This window comes from Giraffa tippelskirchi, chromosome 3 (genome assembly GCF_054371585.1).
Source record: "Giraffa tippelskirchi isolate mGirTip1 chromosome 3, T2T-mGirTip1v1.2.pri, whole genome shotgun sequence".
Taxonomy (NCBI): domain Eukaryota; kingdom Metazoa; phylum Chordata; class Mammalia; order Artiodactyla; family Giraffidae; genus Giraffa; species Giraffa tippelskirchi.
This window is the reverse complement of record NC_137277.1, coordinates 92,075,935-92,097,552: the sequence shown is the minus strand read 5'-3', so window position 1 is coordinate 92,097,552 and position 21,618 is coordinate 92,075,935. Positions and strand designations below refer to the sequence as shown.

Genomic DNA, 21,618 nt, shown 5'->3' with positions numbered 1-21,618 from the left:
ACCTGGGAAGCCCGAGGGTTGAATATCATAGCCTGTTAATAACTTATAATTACACGTCTTGTCTTCCCTTGATGATACCCTGGTTGTCAGTATAATGAAGAGCGGGATGAAGCTAAGAGGAGATTACAAAACACTCCAGTAGAGAAACTTGTGTTGTCATTTTATTTAACCGTAGCTTATTGTGAAATGCATCCCTTTAAAAGCTAGGTGGCAGACATTCTGTAAGTCAGGCTGGTCTACATGCTGTGTCAAAGATGTATTATTACATAGTAGTTAAGAGCCCAGTTCTGGTGTGAGATCATCTTTGTTCAGTCCCCATCTCTGTTGCCCTTGGGCAAGTTTTTAAATCTCTTTAAGGTTGAATAATCTCACACTATAAGAGTAATTACCTCATTGGTTTGTTGTGAGGATCAATTAAGATACTGCATTCCAAACATTCAATAATTATTTATAATTCCTGTTGTTGTTATTAACCTTCCAAATAAGGTTACTGTTACTGAAAAGGGTTGATGTTATTTAGAATTTACTTACATGTACCAAGGTCTGTACTAGTCATGTGTGTAAATACATTGCATACATTTCCCTTTTATAACCTGAACTCATTAATAACTTAGGCTCAAATTTTTAGAAGTATGTTTTCTGATGAACTATTAAAACCCAATTATCACATAGATTTGTTAAAGATAAAAACAGTATTTATAAGACTTAAGGATGGTTGAAAAACTAGTAAAGTGGGGTTGGCTATTAGAAAGAGGTATGTGGGTATTTGGTGGGCTTCCCAGGTGGCTCAGTGGCAAAGAATCTGTCTGCCAAAGTGGGAGATGCAGGTTTGATCCCTGAATTGGGAAGATCACCTGGAGAAGGGGATAGCAACTCACTCCAGTATTCTTGCCTGGAGAATTCCATAGACAGAAGAGCCTGGTGGGCTACAGTCCATGGGGTTGCAAAGAGTTGGACATGGCTGAGCAACTAACACTTTGACTTTCACATCAAACTGAGATCAAAGTGTTGAAGTTAAAAAGCACTAAGGGGCCACATTTCATTTTGGATGGGCTTTGCACTCAAACAGAACTTTGGATCCTGACTGCCAATGGCCTATTTCTTGATTTGAAACAAGTTATTTATTCTGTATAGGCGTCGGTTTATATACATACATAAAGGTACCACTTTCATTTGTTTGTTCTATGGATTGGATGAATTCATACACACTTTCTATAGCACACGAGGCCTCCTATGTAGCAGGTTATTAACTGAACACAGGTTTTTCCTGTCTTCTTTCATTCTCCAAGTCAGTTGGAAAGAAACTGTAAACTTATTCAGAAAGGGGCAGAAGATAAAAAGCATGTTTCAAATGCAAATGAAACACTGGAAGAACGGTAGGGGATAATAGAAGCTCAATGTTTTGAAATTAGTAATTTTGCCTGGTGTTACTGGTAATGGTGTCTATTCATCCCATCTTCCTACAGTGGCAATTCTTGTTGTAAGAATAACATTTAAAAGCAAGAGGACTAAAGCAGTGAGGGCTGTGGCTGTCCTGTCATGGTCATGCTGCTCTTTCTAGATACGTATATATGTATGTATATACATATATATGTATCTTTGTAGATACATGTATAATTCATCCTCTATAGGGAATGCTGCAGAACTATATATGTGTGCTTATATGTCACAGGTACACATATATAATGACCAAAGCAGGAAAAAATAACTACATTGGAAATGAAGGCATAATTTATAAAATTATTTTCAAGATTATTAATTATTTAAGGTTCTCTGCCTAAAGGCATGAGTATATGATAATACGAACTTTGTGAGATATAAAATGTTAGAATGGAACAAGGAATTGAAAAAATTCTTTGAAAAATAAACACCTGTATTCAGAATGTAAGCATAAACAACACAATATTTACATTTTCCTTCACCCACGAATAGTCAATCGCATCATGAATGACATTTCATTGCAAGTACATCTGTTTTCTTAGATACTAAGCCAGTAGCTGAAATCACTCCCTCTTGTTATTCTATACCTCATCCCTCTAAAGTCTCTTTTCCTGTGGGTGGTGCTACAGCCACAGTAACTCAGTTTACTTTGAGAAAAGTGAGACTTCATAGATGATTTTTTCTCCTGCAAACCGCAAACAATACTGTAGATCCTACCCCTTAAAATCTCTTAATTGAATGTATCCCCTATTCTCTAGTGGGCTTCCCAGGTGGCACTATTGGTAAAGAACCCTCCTGCCAATGCAGAAGACATGAGACAGGATTCCACCCCTGGGTTAGGAAGATCCCCTGGAGAAGGGTGCAGCAACGCACTCCAGTATTCTTGCCTGGAGAATCACATGGACAGCAGAGCCTGGTGGCTATGGTCCACAGGGACACAAAGAGTTGGGCATGATTGAAGTGCCTTAGCACTCACACAAACACCTTCTCTAGTGCTGCAAATGACTAATTTGGAGAATGAAGTGTGGTCTAGGTAGCAGGTAAAGCAGAGTCTAACCTAGTCTTTGGGCTCTTGCAGTCATTCTCCGCATCACTGGTAGATTAATTTCTTTAATTAAAGCTGGATTTTCATAAATTCTAGGAAAAGAGACCTCAGAGTTGTTATCTACGATGCAGCTAATTCTGAGCTATCCAATCACGTGCAAAGCACATAACCCCTCTGAGAGGTGAGATGGGGATACTATGCCCTCTACACTTATAGAATGTAATGAAGATTACTGTGTAAAGTACTTTGCACGGGATCAGACATGTCATCAAATCTTAATAAATGTGTATGTCCTGCTTGTATGTTCTTCCTTGCTCAAAATACTTCAATGACATCAGCTTCTATTGAAAAATATCTAATATGGCTTTTCAGATTTGTGCTCAAGCAAGTCAAGACCTCTTACTATTTCTTTTCTCAAAACTCCATCCCAACTGGATGAATTGGTATTTTGCCTGGATTGCTGCCTCCTTCATCATCACTGTGCATGTGCTCAGATATATCTCTGACCCGCTATGGATTACTTATCCTTTTGACTCCCCGTTGCTATGTGTCTTTTCATCCATCTTCCAAGGCCTGCTCAATTGTCACATACATCATAAAAATTTTTTAGCTGTATCTAGCTTTCCTCTAACTGCCCATTTACATTTCTTGTTAATTTCTTATTACAGAAGAAATCACTATATCATATTACAGTATTTGGGGGTTAGAAAGGGGCCTAAATAATATACATAGTATATGAGATCAACTACTGACTATTAAAACCCTATCACTTACCAGGTGCATAATTTTGGTAAATCACTCAAAATCTCTGTGCCTTTTCTCATTTATAAGACAAAGTCTATAACAATAATACCTCTTATGGCTCAGAACAGAATATAGGAACTATTTATGAAAAGAGTTTTGAATAAATAATTAGTGCACTGAGTTTTCTTAATCAAGTCTCTACAGAGAACATTGGGGGAAAAAACCTGAATAGTTGATGTATTGCTTAAAAATAATTAGGACTTTGTGGTCATTTAGTCGCTAAGTTGCGTCCAGCTCTTGTGACCCCACGGACTGTAGCCTGTCAGGCTCCTCTGTCCATGGGAGTCTCCAGGCAATAATGCCGGAGTCGGTTGCCATTTCCATCTCCAGGGGATCTTCCCAACCCAGGAATCGAACCCAGGTCTCTAGCACTGCAGGATGATTATTTTCTATGCAGAGATGAATGAGATTAAGCATATCCATCATTGGATACTAAAAACTACTTGGAAAATTAATGAAATTCTAATGAAGTAACTGACATTAAATTTCACATTATATTTTTTGGAAAAATAATGTTCATGTCTTTCAGGGCAATGACAAAAACTTGAAATACTTATCTTCTTTTTCTGTTGGTTGAAATTATCTATGATGACACCAATGAACAAGTTCAAAGTGAAGAATGACCCGAAGATGATGAAGATGACAAAATAAATATACATGTAGAGGCTGTATTCATAAATGGGCTGCTTGTCTACCTATGGAATTAACAAAAGTTAACAGTATGTTGACAATAAATTCATCATTTTTTTTCTCACATGATCTGACAAGGAAATTCAAATAGTGCAATCCTAGGTAAATGTGGTTTTACAGAAGCCATAGTGTTGTCAAAGTTCAACATAATCATTCTTAAGCATTTATTCAATACTAAATATAATTTTCAAATAACTACAAAGGGCTTATCCACCGTCTTGGATTATAGGACAATGTAGTAAGTAAATTACAATCTGTGTTTTTTATTTCCAGAAAAAACAGTGAAAGAGATGATATATTTATATAAATTTTGCCATTTTTCATTTGATTATAGAAATATCTTCATTGGCTTTTGTGATAATATGAACTAGTCAGTAGTTTTCAAAATTCCTTACTGTGAGACTTATTTCACATTAACTCTTCCAAGGCACTTTAAAATATAAAAGCAGTAAGACTGATAAATAAAACATGTTATTTCATTTTTCTTTTGATAAATATTTACTGAACACATTACTGCCAGGCTGAGCTAAGTTCTCTATTTACATTTTCTAGCTGGATCCACAGAATAGCCCCATGAGGTAGTGGTGAATCATTTTCTTTTTATAGATCAATAACAGGCTCAGAGATAAAGTGGCTTGCTGCAAGGCAGACGCAAGCTTGTCTTATACAGCAGAGTCCAGAATTTAAGTCAAGCTCTGTTTCCAAATGCCACACAGGTAACCGAGGCTACTACCAGGTGGATGCTCTTCAGTCTGTGTGTATCTACCAAGAGCTTCTGTGGCTTGAAAACAGCCTAACTAAACAAAGAAGCTTTTCAAAATTGTAGAGTTCAGTGTTATGTTTACCAATACTTACGTTAACAGAATCAACTGCTGCATACATAATATCCATCCATCCCTTAAACGTTGCCTGTAAATATAACATTAATAGAATCTGAATGTGAAGCTCATACTCTAAAATAGCCATAAATGAGGAAGTGTATTTAATGTTACAATATTTATTAAGTAAGATTAAATTAGTGAACTATACAGTCATCCCTTGGTACATGAGGGGGGACTGGTTCCAGGGCACTCCCTGAAGATACCAAAATCTGCCCATGCTCAAGCCCTTGCATCATGCAGATGCAAAGCCATGGATAAAGAGAGCCCATTATGTTTCAAGATATCAACTTAACATAAAGATGCTGTATCAAGAAGAAAAACAGGGGGTCACATTGCCAAGCCACATTCTAAATCTCTGTCCTAGTGAATTTCCAGGTTGTTAGAATTGCCTGTGAGTTTTGTACCTGAACTTTTATTTTGCCAGAGGGGGTGAAGAGTTTTACAACTGAGGAAAGAAGTAATTTTTCTCCATATCTTACGGATTTTCTGTACCAGTGGCAAGTCCTTCTGATTTCCTTGTAGTGTGAACGTAGTAGTCCAAAAAATGACTATTCATTTTTGGAGCAATATTCAGAAGGAACAATGGCAGGGGGTCAGGTGACTCTGAAAAGGTGATTATGGATTAATCACCTGTAGAGCAGTGCAATAGAGCCCATGCTTCTTAACTCATGTTTATAGGCACATGTTCTAAGAAAGACCACTTCTGTTTTTTAAGTCACACAGTACTTTATCTTTAATTTTTAGTTAATAGCTATATGATAATGACAGTTCCTCCATCCAACGTGCACTAAAATATCAAGCATTCATAAAATGAGTCACTTACAACTTGAAGTAGAGACAGGTAACCAAGTCCAACATTATCAAAGTTCACTTTCAGGTTTTTCCATCTCACATTTTGACTAACATTCATAAGTGCAAGACATGCAGAACGATTTTCAACTTCATTTGTAGGAAACCGTAATCCATCTGTGGTGTTAATACACTCATAAAACTTGCCAGCAAACAAATTTACTCCCATGATGCTAAATATCAGCCAGAATATGAGACACACAAGTAGCACATTCATGATAGAAGGAATTGCACCAATGAGTGCATTCACAACCACCTAGCATTCAAAAAAAGGAAAAGAATGATTAGGACCAGTAACAATGTTAAACAGGCAACATTAATGAAACATTATGCAGAATTTTGAAAGTTAGAAAAGCTACCCTTACATGTTTAAGACATAAGACTTATTGAATGCCTACTATATGCTCAGCAGTGTGCTAAGTAGGACAAAATGAGACAGGAGACCCGTGATCAATGAGTTTACAAAAATACATGAGGATCACACAGTGAAACTGTTAGCAACAATACAAAACAATTTACTAAGATTAAATGACAGTTTAAATAAATAAAATAAATAAAAGAAAAAACCAAAAACCTGATGTATGTAAGGTGAAGTCATAAAATCTGCATGCTCTAGAAAAGAAAGAAATTTATAAATATAAATGATTAAATAAGGAAAACGTACATTTAAAGGTTCATAGTCCTAGAATTACCAGTGCTAAAATTCTTCCATGTAAACCATTACTATATATAAGCTGGAATTAAGACTGGGAATCTCTTTGTGGTTTCAACCCCTTAGATTTAATTGGTTCTGCTAGTTATGTGATGGGGCTTCCCAGGTGGTACTAGTGGTAAAGAACCTGTCTGCCAATGCAGGAGACGTAAGAAACGCAGGTTCAATCCCTGAGTCGGGAAGATCTTCTGGAGGAGGGCCTGGCACCCCACTCCTGTATTCTTGCCTGGAGAATTCCATGGACAAAGGAACCTGGTGGGCTACAGTCCATAGAGTCGCAAAGAGTTGGACACAACTGAAATGACTTAGCATGCATGGGCACTAGTTATGTGATACATAAATATATTTAAGACCTTAGGATACCTGTTTCCTCATCTGCAGAATGAGAGCAATCTTTTCAAATTTATTATTTTAACTTTAAAAAGCACTTTACATATAAGCCTTGGCTAAATATAGATAGGGCTAGTCTCAGCTAACATAAAAATGCAATACAGTTTATCTTTCATGATCCCTTTATTTCTGCTTTTCAGTCATTTCTACTACTACTTATCACCAATGCCTCTTCCCACTGCATGGCAACTAAAGTAACATTTATCACTCTCCATATTTTCTTAATTACCTCATCTTTCCAAACTTATTATCTTCTTAAACTCTACCCTGAATTTGGGGACAAATGCATTAAAGGCTAACTTGTTAAGTAAAAAGCATATGTTCCCTCTTTTTTTGCAATATGTTGAGCAGTCTCTCAAGACATTTCCAAAAGGGAAGACATTAAGGATCCCTGACTATTTTTGAGATTGTCTAGAGGAGGAGTTGGCAAACATTGTCTTAAATGTTTTTAGGCTTTGCGGGTTATATGATCTCTGTTGCCACTGTTCCATTCTGCCATTGTAGCAATAGATCATACATAAACCAATGTGTGTGGCTATGATCCAATGGGGCTTCCCAGGTGGCTCAGTGGTAAAGAATCTGCCTGCCAATGCAGGAGTCACAGTTTCGATCCCTGGGTTCAGAAGATCCCTTGGGGAAGGAAATGGCAACCCACTCCAGTATTGTTGCCTGGAAAACCCCCATGGACAGAGGAGCCTGGTGCGCTACAGTCCATGGAGTTACAGACACAACTTAGTGACTGAAGAATGCAATGTGATCCAAAGAAACTTCCTTTATAAAACAGGCATCCAGCCTGTGGGCTTTGGTTGTTGACTCTTGATCCAGAACTACAGTTACTACCCTGCGATTCATGAACCTGTAGAGGTTCCATGGGGGCATGAGATTATATGAAAATATTACGGGCACGCTTTATTTATAGAGATGATTTATACTTTTACAAGAGTTTTATAGTGTACATCGCCCCCAAAAGGGTCAGGAAGAACAGGATTAGAGAGTTCAAAGTGGTCAGCTATTATTCAAACCTAAATTTTCACCCTCATTTCCTTTACCCTCCCACTATGCTTATCACCTAGGCATGCTGATCCTTCTAGTCACTGCTCAAACACACCTTGCCTATTCAACTCTGTCCTTCTCTACCAAGTTGCACCTCTGCCTGGAATGCCCAACTGCCTGTGAGATAGGGCCCATTCTTTCAGTCATGGCTCCAAAGTCACCTCCTTATGAAGCCCTCCCAAGTCTCCCCAGGCAGCCACTTTCATCTTTACTCCTCAGCACTGGGTGCTTACTGTTTATAGCAGATGCCACAGAATAACTAATATTCCCCTGTCTATCTCTCCATGGACATTGTCCTGACTCACTCCTGAGGGGCTGGGGTCTCTTTACTATTGTACTTCTTTTACAGTACAAAATTTGACACTTAGTTGGTGTTGAAAATGTTTGCTGAAAGAATGCGCACTATGATGGGTCTCTGAGGGAGATGGATATATGTCGTACTGATGAGAAGCCATTTGGAGAAGTCACTAAGTTCAAGAACCTCAAGTCTTTACAAAGAAAGCTAACTATAAAATATTTCCAATCATATTTATTCTTAAAAAGACCCTGCAATGTGAAGAAACATCCCTTTTCTTGCATGGCTAATAAACTAAATAGATATATTTGTCACTACAAATATATTTAAACATTCTCCTTCATCCAATTCACCTGTGTTACAGATGAAGAACAAAGAACAGTTTAAAATAATGGAGTGGCTTAATCACTGAGGGAAGTAGTTTTGTTGGTGAAAGTATATTCCTTGATCATGAAAATGTCATAAGTGCTCCGCTTGAGACCAAGGATCAGTGAGAAGTTCTGATGGCAACATTCTATATACTAATGCTCAAAAAGCAAAATTAATGTCAATTCCAATATTACCTTTGTGTATAAAATGAAATGTAATTTTTCAGTTCTTACATGACAAACAGGAATTGACTTTTACTTATGACAAATTTTTTTTGTATAATCATATTCTCTCATATATATTGGAACAATATGCACTGGATATACTAACTAGTTGAGGTTACAGTCTTAATTAGGTTAGCAGGAATAACAATGAAGATCTGCTAGACTAAAAGACATCTAACATTCACCGGAGGCTTCAGACTTCTGAGCCCCACTCTAGAGTTTATCATTCAGCAGATCTAGGGTGGAGTCAGGAATTTGCATTTCTAGTAAGTTTTCAAATGATGCTGACTACATTTAAAGAAGCAGTGAGCTAGACTAATCTGCATGTTAAATTGTTCAGAGACTACAGAAAGGCAGTCAGACAAATATGTATGATGCAATATAATAAGGATTTTATGTGTTTGAACATATAGGAAGGATGCCCAGTTATACCTGGACAGACAAGGCACATTTAAATTTAGGTCTAAAGGATAAGTAGGAAGTTGATATATTGATGAGTTAGAGTTGAGACAGGGGAGGAAGAAGCATTCCCAGCCAAGACAATGGAGGCATGAGAAAGCAGGAACATATCTGGAGAAGAAGAAATTTGAGGGGAGTAGCAACAAATGAGGACATGGACTCATTACAGAAAATAAAGTCACTGTTTTGTTCTCTATGTATTTTATGAGGAAGTTACTGGCTTAATACAGCCCTAAAGCTAGGTTTCTGGTAGTCATTATTTATCTCACCTGGTTTGTTTCTGAAAAATGAATCAGTTTTCAGGCACTACACAGTCTAGTGCAAATTAAACTAATTCAGAGCTTCTATTTTCTCAAATAAAATTTGAAGATATTTCCATTTTCTTTGAATCATATATTTCAAGAATGAAATTTAAAGTGATGCCTGATGCTACTTCTCCATCTTTTCTTATGCTTCCTACCCAGAGTGATTCCTTAAAAAATATTATTTAAGCACCTGATACAGGTAAGTTCTTCATGACTTGTATATGAGAGATGCTGACAGGACTAATAGTGTCCCCTTCATCTGCATTTCCTAGCATAGGAAAGATTTTCATTTAGGAAGGGAAAAGTAACTTATTTGAATCACTGCCTAACAATATAATATGAAGGAGGCATTACTATATTTCATTTACTCTTTGTTAAACAATATGCATTGAAATATTGTGTGTATATGCACATGTATACACACTTATTTACATAAACAGATCATACATAAGTATATATATGCACATGTGTATAAACAGTACATAATTTCTAATTACCCATTTTTCATATTTCATACTCTATTAAGAAATATGAATATATTAGAAAGTTTAGTATTTTCTTACCCTCATTCCTTCAAATCTAGATAAAGCTCTCAGAGGTCTTAAAGCTCTAAGTGTCCGAAGAGATTTAATGGGACCAAGATCTGAGTAGCCAAGAGTGTTTGCAACTAATGTAACCAAAGAAACCTACAAAAAAGAAAATTTTCATTAATCAAAAATTTCATTTAATCATTTCAATTAAATAATAAAGCATGATGAGAACAAGTTAATTTTAAAGATCACTAAGAGTAACCAACAAAGGTCCATCTAGGCAAGGCTATGGTTTGTCCAGTGGTCATGTATGGATGTGAGAGTTGGACGGTGAAGAAAGCTGAGCGTCGAAGAATTGATGCTTTTGAACTGTGGTGTTGGAGAAGACTCTTGAGAGTCCCTTGGACTGCAAGGAGATCCAACCAGTCCATCCTAAAGGAGATTAGTCCTGAGTATTCATTGGAAGGACTGATGTTGAAGCTGAAACTCCAATACTTTGGCCACCTGATGCGAAGAACTGACTCATTGGAAAAGACCCTGATGCTGGGAAAGATTGAAGGCATGAGGAGAAGGGGACAACAGAGGATGAGATGTGAATGGCATCAATGACTCAATGGACATGGGTTTGAGTAAACTCCAGGAGTTGGTGATGGAGAGGGAGGCCTGGAGTGCTGCAGTCCATGGGGTCGCAAAGAATTGGACATGACTGAGTGACTGAACTGAACTGAAGAGCAACTCAACAAGAACAACATGATTTATATATAAAGTTATCTACTAATTGTCTAAAAATTGGGTAAAATAAATGCCTTTTTAAGGAAATAGATTTAAAGGAAGGTTAACCAGAAAAAAAGAAATAATAGAAGGAAAGTAAGTTATTTCTTATATCTGAATAATAAAATCACATATGCTTTTCATACTTTTGTAGGTTTTTTACTTGCTTATTAATTCTCAACATTTAATTAAAGCAACTATCAAAATTTCAATTGCAATAAAGTCCAGGTTATTTACTGGGGCTCCAAAATCACTGTGGATGGTGACTGCAGCCATGAAATTAAAAGATGCTTGCTCCTTGGAAGAAAAGCTGTGACCAACCTAGACAGCATATTAAAAAGCAGAGATATCACTTTGCAGACAAAGGTCTATATTGTCAAAGCTATGGTTTTTCCAGTAGTTATGTACGGATGTGAGAGTTGGACCATAAAGAGGGCTGAGTGCAGAAGAAGTAATGCTTTCAAATTGTGGTGCTAAAGAATACTTTTGAGAGTCACTTGGACAGCAAGGAGATCAAACTAGTCAATCCTAAAGAAAATCAACCCTGAATATTCATTGGAAGTACTGTTGCTGAAACTGAAGCTCCAATACTTTGGCCACCTGATGCAAAGAGCCAACTCAGTGGAAAAGACCCTAATGCTGGGAAAGACTGAAAGCAAAAGGAGAAGGGGGTGGCAGAGGATGAGATGCTTAGATAGCATCACCAACTCCAGGGACATGAGTTTGAGCAAACTCGGGGAAATAATGGAGGACAGAGGAGCCTGACATGCTACAGTCTATGGGATCACAAAGAGTCAGACACAACTTAGTGACTGAACAACAACAATCATGAACTGTGTGATTCTAAAGCTAAGTCAAGAGAGTGTGGCATTCACTCAGCCAAATTTATATCCTAGTATAGACCTTATTCAAAAGTATTCTGAAGACTTATGATTTTGAGATGAGGCAAATTTTCTACAATTTTTTTCTGCCCTACAGTTTCTCAGAATCAGCAGCCAAGATTTTCCTAGCAATAATTTGTGGGACAAAAGCTCAACTGTACTGAAGACAGCTCACTAGTAGGTGGTCTCACTGGCTTCACAATCAATACAGACATACAAGAACTTCGTCATGTTAGACGACCCTCCACAATTACCATAACCAGTGTCCAACAGAAATCTGTGTTCTTATCATAAGTTATCTCAGAAGAAAGAACATGGAGAGAAAATCAATACACATTTTGGTAATCAACAATGAACTCCTCAATGACCTGAAATCTGGAACTGTAAATGCATTCAGTCTTTTGCAGTTCATTGGGATTAAATAATGACTGAAAGATTCAATTTTCCAGGGAAGATTAGGAGCTACTCAAGAGTCCACTTCCTTATGTTTAACTATTAAAGGAATAGAAAAATTTATCATTTATAAGTTCACTACTGCTGCTATCAAAAACATAGTGAACTGATTTTTGAATCAGGATGTGTGGTGAAGTGTTTTGCTTTCACATAGTTATTATACTTCTAAACGTCTCACTAAATGTAGTGTAACTGTTTCTTTTTAGGTCTTCATGCTATATATCCTGCATTCATAACTAATCGTCATATCACTTTTAAATTCACCTAATCTTTCAGGTTCATTAGTTTCCATTTAAGTATGTTTAAAAAATAGGTGTATTTTTAAGTTAGAATAATAAATGTTCTTTTTTTAATAAGCAAAAAGAAAGTTTTTAAATGTCTATTATAAAAGGAAATGGTTAACCTGATCTCCAAACCACTGTTAAGTGAGTGCTATTATATTGAATATATGCACATTATTGAGAAAATTAAGTGCAGTCTGTAATTGAGAAGAACATCTACATATATGCACATGTTTATCTTTCTACTTATGTATACATGTATATAAGTATGATATATGCCCCTCCTGATGAATAATCGTCAGTCAAGCAAGTTTCAAATAATCAGGAAGCTTGTAGATATCAAACAAGTCCATCCTCTGAATATCAAATCATGAGTGGTTCTAAAAGCTGAATATGCACCAGAATCATCTGGAGAGTTTGTTACCACAGTTTTGCTGGGTCCCAACATCATTGTTTCTGATTTAGTAGGACTTAAGTGGGTCCTGAGAATTTGCATCTCTGACAAGTTCCCACCCACACGTTCCAAAGATGTTGGTTTAGGGATTTGCTTTGAGAGCAACTGTACTAGACAGATAAATTTCTTAGTTTTTGAAACATTAAAAAAAACCCTCAACTCCTCCCCTAAATCCACATGCCTAGATGTGCATGAATATTGTGAATATTGAGTGGAGTTTTGCTCTGTTGCATTATTAAAACATTTTATACATATACACATATACATTATACATATTATATATATATATAATTTATTTAGCTTTTGGAAAAATATTAAAAAATTTCAAATTGAAGCTATATAACTTTCTGAATTCTGCATATTATGTACTCCAAAATATTGAGAATCACACTTCAGATTTACAAACAAATTCCATTATTAAATAGCCATATCCCTTTATTAACTAAAAATAAATTCAACTCTGCTTGTAAACCTTTTTTCTTAAACTGAGAGATGAAAAGAGCAAAGTTTGGGATAATATTTTAAGAAGTTTGTGAAGATCTTAAATATTTTGTAATAATTTTTAGAAGACTCAATCATAATTACAGGTTAAGAGAAAAGATCTACATTCTTTCTGTTACTTCTTATTTTGACTAGCCTTTCTTTAAAACTATTATATTGCAAAAGTATTCATCTTACCATTCATTTTTCTAGGCAGTAACTATGAAATATATATATTAGAGAGGTGAATCAAAAAAATCAAATATGAAATCATTAATATAAGTATCAAAAATCAAATTTCTCATAGAGGAAGTCTGAGAGAACACAGGAGATTATAAGGTATAGCTATGCCTTGGCAAAAACTGTTTTTTGTATATCACCTATCTAAACATGATTAATATACAACATTAGTGAGATTTTTCAGACCCCTTATTATTAAGAATAAACCCTCTTTAAAATTTACTCAAAAGTACCTACATCGACAATTAAGAAATCCAGCCAACACCAGGCATTGGTGAAATAGGTTTTGTAACCATATGCTACCCATTTTAGAAGCATTTCCAGAATGAAGATATAAGTGAATATCTTGTCAGCATACTCCAGGATAATCTTAATGGTCTTTTTCTTTTCAATATATATATCTTCAAAAGCCTGTGAAAATAACACTCAAATTTAAATTCAGTACGACTTCAAGCTTATGATTCAAGACCAAAACAGGAAATGAAATTCTGATAAAGAGATCACTGACATATTATACTATTATGGGTCTGCTGACTTTCTTCTGGTTTGCAGTTACAGTGGAACACATGTGCTTCCCAGGTGGCACTAGTGGTAAAGGGAAAAAAAAGAAAGAAAGTCTGTTGTTAAGTTGTGTCCCACTCTGCAACCCAAAGGTCTGTAGCCCTCTGTCCATGGGATTCTCCAGTCAAGAACACTGGAGTGGATTGCCATTTTCTCCTCCAGGAGATCTTCCTATCCAGGGAATCAAACCTGGGTCTCCTGCATCTCCCATATTGCAGGCGGGTTTTTTTTTACCACTGAGTCACCAACCTGCCTGCCAATGCAGGTAGACACAAGAGATGCCAGTTTGAGCCCTGGGTTGGGAAGATCCTTCAGGAGGGCCTCCTGCAGGATGAGAGACCTATCCCATTCTCATCCACTCCAGTATTCTTGCCTGGAGAATCGCATGGACAGAGGAGCCTGGCCACAGTCCATAGTGTTGTAAAGAGTCAGACACAACTGAAGCGACTTAACACACAAGTACACATGCAGGTGTAACACTTAGTTCTCATCAGTACAGGTGGCTGGTCACCAGAGGTCAAGAGAAATAGGGTGCAAAAGAATGAAATTACTTATAGTCCTATAAAAGAACCACGATCTCTGACTCTTTCAGTGATTTCCACTCATCTGACACCCCTATACTCTCCTGCAAACTAGTAAGTCCTAATAATTTAAGACATGATTCCAGGGTCAGCCCCTCCTATAAATCTCCTCTCACCCTGCACTCTTCTTCAAGCCAGCAGGAGGATTTAGAGCCTCTCCTTCAGCTCTTATGTGCTTATGAATTCTCAACACCTACCTCTATGTCAAGAACACAGCAGGAAATGTTTGTGAAATGAATTAGTGCTGTAGCTTAATAGGGCTATAAAGCCCAGAAGATGGTTTCTTTCTTTGAATTTTTCACCAACTCTTTATCATTCATTAAAAGCTTCAGCTCTACTAACATCTGTTATATTCATTCCATCAATGTGACACCTTTTGATACTTCCCAAGAACTTTCAGTGAGTGGTAGATGATGATACTGTGGTTACAGCCACAAAGTCCTTGAGAAACAGTTTGAATGGACTTAAAGAACTAAGTTAACTGAAGCCATTGAAAGTGACTGCTGACCTAAACAGGTCTAAAGGATTAGAATTTTCTCTTTCAAGTTTAAACAATATTCACCTTGTTGGAGAAAATTAAAGCAAAAGGACCTTTACCTTTAGTGGTTAACAGTGGTCTACTTGTCCACAGTTATGGACTTGTGCCATTCTCATGCTTCTTATTTCAAGTTTTTCTATCAATACTTTAAAAATAATTCTTAGCACTTTTTAGAAGTTATTGTCAATATTGAGGAAAACACAGAAGATGGGATACAGAGACTGAACAGACCTACTAAGATGCTGAGAGAAGGTTCTAGCAGTTGGCAGAGTTTCTGAATGACAATGAATCTGAAATGCAAGAATTAAAGTCAAGCCCTCAGGATTTTCTTGCTTCCCTTCTCTAAGTCAAGAAAAAGCTCAGGGAGCCTCTAACTCTCCCAGATCCTTTTCAATCTTCATAGAAGGTGCTTAGCACATGTATAAGAATGAGAGACCTATCCCATTCTCCTCCTAAAACTACAGTATTTTCTCTTATGCTTCATCAGTTGACACTGTCTTTTTCACAGTATCTCTAATCACCACCCACCTCCTGGATTTGCTCTTCCTCCCACAACACTTTCTACAGTTTGGCAACTTTCAATTTCCTAAATGTCTCATGCTATTTTATGCTTCATTCCCCTCAGGCTACCTTCCTGGCTGGAAAATTCCTATTCATCTTTCTAGATTTTGCAAAACATCATCTACTTTTCTGAATTCCCAAGCAGATGACTCTTCTTGCTCCAGAGCTTAAACGTGCATGTACTTCACTTACAAACATATCCCAGTTCTGTATCACTTGTGCCTCTTACTTCCCTAAAGCTCTCTGATCTCCTTGAGAAAAGTCCAGGGGTCTTAAACATCACTGCATTCCAGGAGTAAGAATAATGCCTGGCATGTAGTAAATATTTACTAAGGTAACTAACATTTTGTCCTTTATTGATCAGAGGGATTAATTTTTAAGTAAAAAAAAAAATGCCACAATATTTTTAACTTCCAACACATTTATTAAAAATAATGACCATCCATTTAAGTGTTAGGTATCAGATCACTTACCAGAGCACCACTGCTGAGCAAGATCATGAGAACAATGAAGCTTTCAAACCAACTGTGCTCAACTATCCTGAAGCAAGTTTTCCTGATGTTCCACCAGATTTTTCCTTTCCCTGATTCTATGTTAACTTGGCAACATGGGAACCTCTGTACACAACCTGGCAAGAAAGACATGCATTTAATATCTGGATATTCAGCATAAATAAAATACTTAAGATATATTATTTAATGCTAAGTGCTCCCTATGATAATTCCTCAACCAAATAATTTCAAGCACATCTGAAGCTTCAAATAATTTTAACTTGGATGTTGCGTTTTCTGATCTCCTAAATCTCCATGGCGTTTTCTTAATATTTGTCAGTAATTTCTAACTTGGATATATTTGTGTTTTCTGTACTTCCCTAGTTCCTCATCAACCTCTTCTACAGTATTTAAACCACATACTGTTATTTATTATTGAAGCCCTAATATAATCCTAATCCTGATACACAATGAGCAGTAAATAATGATTGGTGAATCAATATAAATCTCAAGACAATATTGCATTTCATGACCTTCTTGATGTGAATTTAGTCTACAATCTGGTGCTGCTTCAACTCCTCTATAAAAAAACACTTTTGAGAAATAGCATTCTAAGTAATATTTTAAAAATTAGTGGAAGGTCCTATAATTCAGTTCAAAAGAAAGAGATCTTGATTATAAGATGCAGATAAAACTTTCAAATAATGTAAGTTAAAAACCAATCTGACTTTGGAATCACAGATGTAAAACATATTTCTATAAGAAAAACCTGAGGAATTTTTTATTTAAAGTTGCTTAGGTTTATTCATTCACATCCCTATCAAACATTTATTGAGCAAGCATTTTACTCAGCTGTGTACATAGTTTCTTCTTATGGAATCTATTTTTGGCTTCTAGTTAGGCAGCTAGATATAGAAATAAATGGCTACAATAGGATAAAGCAACTAAAAGGACAGATATGCTGGGGTTATTTTTGGTAGCATGGAAGACATTCACCTAACCTGGCTTACTTTGTTGAAAAAGTAAGGCCAGAGGTGGTTTTCTGGAAGAGGTGTATTAAATCAAAGTGTTAGACAAGAAAAGTTTGGGTGGAATTCCAGCCAAGAGGCAGCAAAATGTGTACAGGGATTATACGCATTTCAGAACTGTGATGAAAGCAAAGTGTACACAAGAGGCATGGATGAGAGATGAGGCAGAGAAATTGGTCAGATTATAGAAAGTATTTTCCCCACCTTAAGGAGTTTAGGGCTTCCCTGGTGGCTCAGATGGTAAAGCGTCTCTCTGCCATGCGGGAGACCCAGGTTCGATCCCTGGGTTGGGAAGATCTCCTGGAGAAGGAAATGGCAACCCACTCCAGTATTCTTGCCTGGAGAATCCCATGGACGGAGGAGCCTGGTAGGCTACAGTCCATGGGGTCGCACAGAGTCGGACACGACTGAAGCGACTTCACTTCACTTCACTTCACTTCTTAAGGAGTTTGGTCTATATCCTATATTCTAATGAAGGGTAAGTGAAGGGTTGTAGGTAATTATATAGGAAGATCATAATTTAAATAGATATCTCCAACAACTGTGGAGGATAAGTTGGAAGAGAAGAAAAAAGAGGGATGGGGAGGTGCAAAGAAAAACCCAGAGCTAGAAAACCATTTAGGGTGCTGGTTCAGTATCCCCAACAAGAAGGATAGATTAGGGTAGCTCTTGTTAGGAACTAGAGCAGTAACAGAGTCAAGACATATTTGGTATAATCAGTGGATTTGCTGACTGACTGGATATGGGATGTAAGAAGAAGGGAGAAGCCCAGACAATTGTGAGGATACCAGCAATGAATGAAGACCACAGGAGCAGGAGCTGCTTGGGGTGGTAATGAGTTTGAGATGCCTGTGAAATCTCTAAACACAGAGGTCCTGTAGATATTTGAAGGTGTGAATGTGTGAAGCTTAAAGGAAAAGTCTGGGCTGGAAAAGAATGTGTAGGAATCATTAGCACATATGTGTCAGCTGAGATCAGGACAGTTGTTAAGGCCACACAAAAAAAGTATTTATGGTAAGAGAGAAAAGGGGCAAGTCTGGAACACTCCGGAACAGCTATATTGAGAGAATTCAAAGGTATGCTGGAACTGACTCACATTGGTCTTGACAACTTATTGTTAAATTGTCAGGAAAATTTTGCTAGCCTGTTGTTAAATGTAGCTGTTATCAAAAATTAAAGTGTATAAACCTAAAAGTATAACTTTAGAAAAGGTAATAAATATAAAAACATATTACTTTAATAATTGTACTACAATTTACTATTATTTATGCTCTTGAGTTTCTTTATGCATTCTACCTGGTTGGTAGAAATATGTTACACTGCTGGGCTACTGTGTGTCTCTTTTCAATTCCACATGCAGCAAAGTGATGCCAGTAGTTTGAAATGAGCCATGGTGGGAATCTTTACAAAAGCTATCAAATGCTATAAATCAAGGCTTGCTGATTTTCTAGAGTAGACTAAGAAAGTGACAGAGAAAACGTTAATAAAACAGTAAAAGTATGCATATTTGCAGCCATTACACTGTGAATAGCGTGAAAAATTTGAGGAAATATTCCTTCATTGCTCAAATCCTATTATCTGATTCAGCAATAAATTGTTCACATCACTGATGAATGAGTCAAGTTCTCACAGGAAGCCTGTTTCATGTTACTGATTAATGTAAATGAAAATACCAAGCAACCTTCAGGTTAAAACCATTTTTGTCATCAATTGCAGTCATTGTTATAAATAAAAAAAAATTGGCAAAATTCACACTCTGTGAGAACTAATTAGCTGGAATAGTCAATGAAGGATGTTGATTATATTATTATTTGTAAATTGTGTACCACATATCCTTTACATCAACAAAATATGGTAAACTGATGGCAATATGTATACCATTTTGTTTTGTTTTCTCTTGGAGAACTGGTTGTTAAACATTTACCTGTACATCACTTAGACAGATGGAAGAAGAGAAAACCTTGAAGGAAATGACAGGGTTGGGGGTGGGGGAAATGTACAAGAGGCTGAAGTAAAAGAAAAGTTAGAGAGGAAAACGTTTCATGAAGGACTGTGAACAGAGCTATGACCAAGAGAGGCTTAGAGAAATAACAATGGAAAAAATTTTAAATTAAAGTTGATTAAAGAATAAACAATCAAAATTACTTTAAAGAAAAGAAAGAATTTAAAAAGAGGTACTACAGTTAATTCTTCTCTTAAAAATCTTAGATGTAAAACCTCACTTGGAGAGAAAGTAGAATTGGGAGAGCAAAAATGAGCAGTACTTTCAGATACTTGTTTCAGAAGTTTAGGTACTTTCAAGATAATTTCCTTGTCTATCAAGCAATATATTTCATTAAAATATTGAGCCTATCAAGTAATAACTTCATATAATCGTAAACTGTATGTCCTGAAACAACATAGCTAGAATTTCAATGAAATACATGTTTTGGACAATGTACTGTTATGGCTTCTTTTATGATTCTGTTGTGAAATTAGCCCATTGATTCTTAATAGGAGGTACCTCTTAGTACATAATTTTCAGCTTTATAGAAATGTAGCAAGCTATGTTTTCCCCCAAGTCTCTGACATTTTTCCTGGTATGTATATTTTATGTGTTTTTGTCCTTTCTGGGAACTTCTAAGTTCCGGCATCTCCTTCATTGACAGGCAGATTCTTTACCACTGAGCCATCAAGGAAGCCCCAAGAAGATTTCACCATTTGGGATTTATTTTTGTCAGTATTTAGATTGAAGAGAAATATTATTCTTATGATTCAGGCAGGAAAAGGCACTATATATTCTAATTAGAAAAGTAGATAAAATTTTTGTCTGAGATGAAGGTTCATAAATATTGTCCTCAGGATTTATCATACCTCACAGAGTTTCTCTCTTATTTTGAGACAGGAGTGCAAGACCACTGCCTACTTGGCCATCATAGAAAGGTATTTCCCAAGAGGTTTCCAACCTAGCTGGTTAGCAACAGTATCACATTTCCTTTTTTAAAGGACTATTAATTAAATGTAAACATAACAGAGAACCTCTCAAACATTTTAATGGGTCTCCATGGGTAAATGCTATTTCTTTTGGGTGGTTTCATTTATTTGCTCTTGTGAACCATAAAATCTCTACTGGGTTTCATCATGTTAAACTAATGCTTTCAAATAAAAAAGAAACCACAGACTTCTTCTAAGACAGTTTATCCATTAATAAAAATGTCACAGCATGATCAGTATAATTAATGTAAAATTGATTAGAAGATGTCTTTTTTTAAACACTTAAAAAATTCTAAATCCTTTAAAACAAATGTTTTGTCCATATTTTCCTTCAAAAAAAAAAAAAGACAAAATAGGCACAAAAGAGTTAGTTATTGTGTTATCAAAGTTAGGATTAGTTATTGTTTATTTTTTAGGAAGTTGAACTCAGAACACTTGAGGGCGGAGCTGAGTTAGTGCCTCCTACCAAATTAATAGAAAACACATCATTTTAAGGAAGAGTGTATCCTTCTCACACCCTGATCCTGATTTTGTGATTTACTAATTATTTAATTCAACAGGAGTACAATATAAAACCAAGCAGAACCAAAGAGTCATGTCATGCTTATAATTATACAGATTGCAAAGATATTTAGAATTAAGGATAGTGAAGAATGGTACTAGAACTGGGGAAGGAACCTAAAGTCTTGAGTTATAACACTAATGACACAGAACTAAGGAAAGACAGAAGAGGGAGGAGAAAAAGGTGAAGAGGAATAAGGTGCAAATTGATAAAGTGGTAGTTATGAAGCTGAAAAGGCTCAATGGATGCGAAACTATAAACAACAAAATCATGTTAGTGTTCATCTTCACCAAAACACAATTATTCTGACTTAACTCACACATTTGCTTTGATTTTTCTGCTGCCTTTCAGGTAACAAAAACCTCTGAAGGCCAAATACTGCTCTAAATTGGCATTGGTTCTAGCTCAACACTTGTCAGCCAATCACAACTTGGTCAGGGTCATTTCTACTATAAGTAAACAAACTGTGGATTTCCCATCAGACCAAGCCCGCTCATTTTTAACTCTTCACGTGGAGACTATGTATTTCTCTGAGGCCCAAAGCTTGGAGTCATCTTTGACTCTTCTAAAGAGAAGAAAGCTTTAACACCCAATATCTAATCCATCAGCAAATCCCTTCAGCTTTAACTTCAAAATATATTCAGAAGCTCATACTCCCACAGTAGTTTTAATTTCCCATCACTTCTCACCTGGATTACTGCAGGAACATCCAGAGGT

At 36.3% G+C, this 21,618-nt stretch overlaps 1 protein-coding gene across 1 annotated transcript in view; it reads right to left on the bottom strand.

Moving 5' to 3' along the window:
* SCN9A (sodium voltage-gated channel alpha subunit 9) overlaps positions 1 to 21,618 on the bottom strand; it is a 164,977-nt gene that overhangs the window by 9,146 nt on the left and 134,213 nt on the right. The window contains exons 19-24 of the mRNA XM_081576010.1: positions 16,321 to 16,475; positions 13,844 to 14,017; positions 10,080 to 10,202; positions 5,684 to 5,965; positions 4,835 to 4,888; positions 3,847 to 3,984 (exon numbers count right to left, since the gene is read on the bottom strand). Of these exons, the coding sequence (XP_081432136.1) occupies positions 3,847 to 3,984; positions 4,835 to 4,888; positions 5,684 to 5,965; positions 10,080 to 10,202; positions 13,844 to 14,017; positions 16,321 to 16,475 (926 nt within the window). The remainder of the gene's footprint in view (positions 1 to 3,846; positions 3,985 to 4,834; positions 4,889 to 5,683; positions 5,966 to 10,079; positions 10,203 to 13,843; positions 14,018 to 16,320; positions 16,476 to 21,618) is intronic.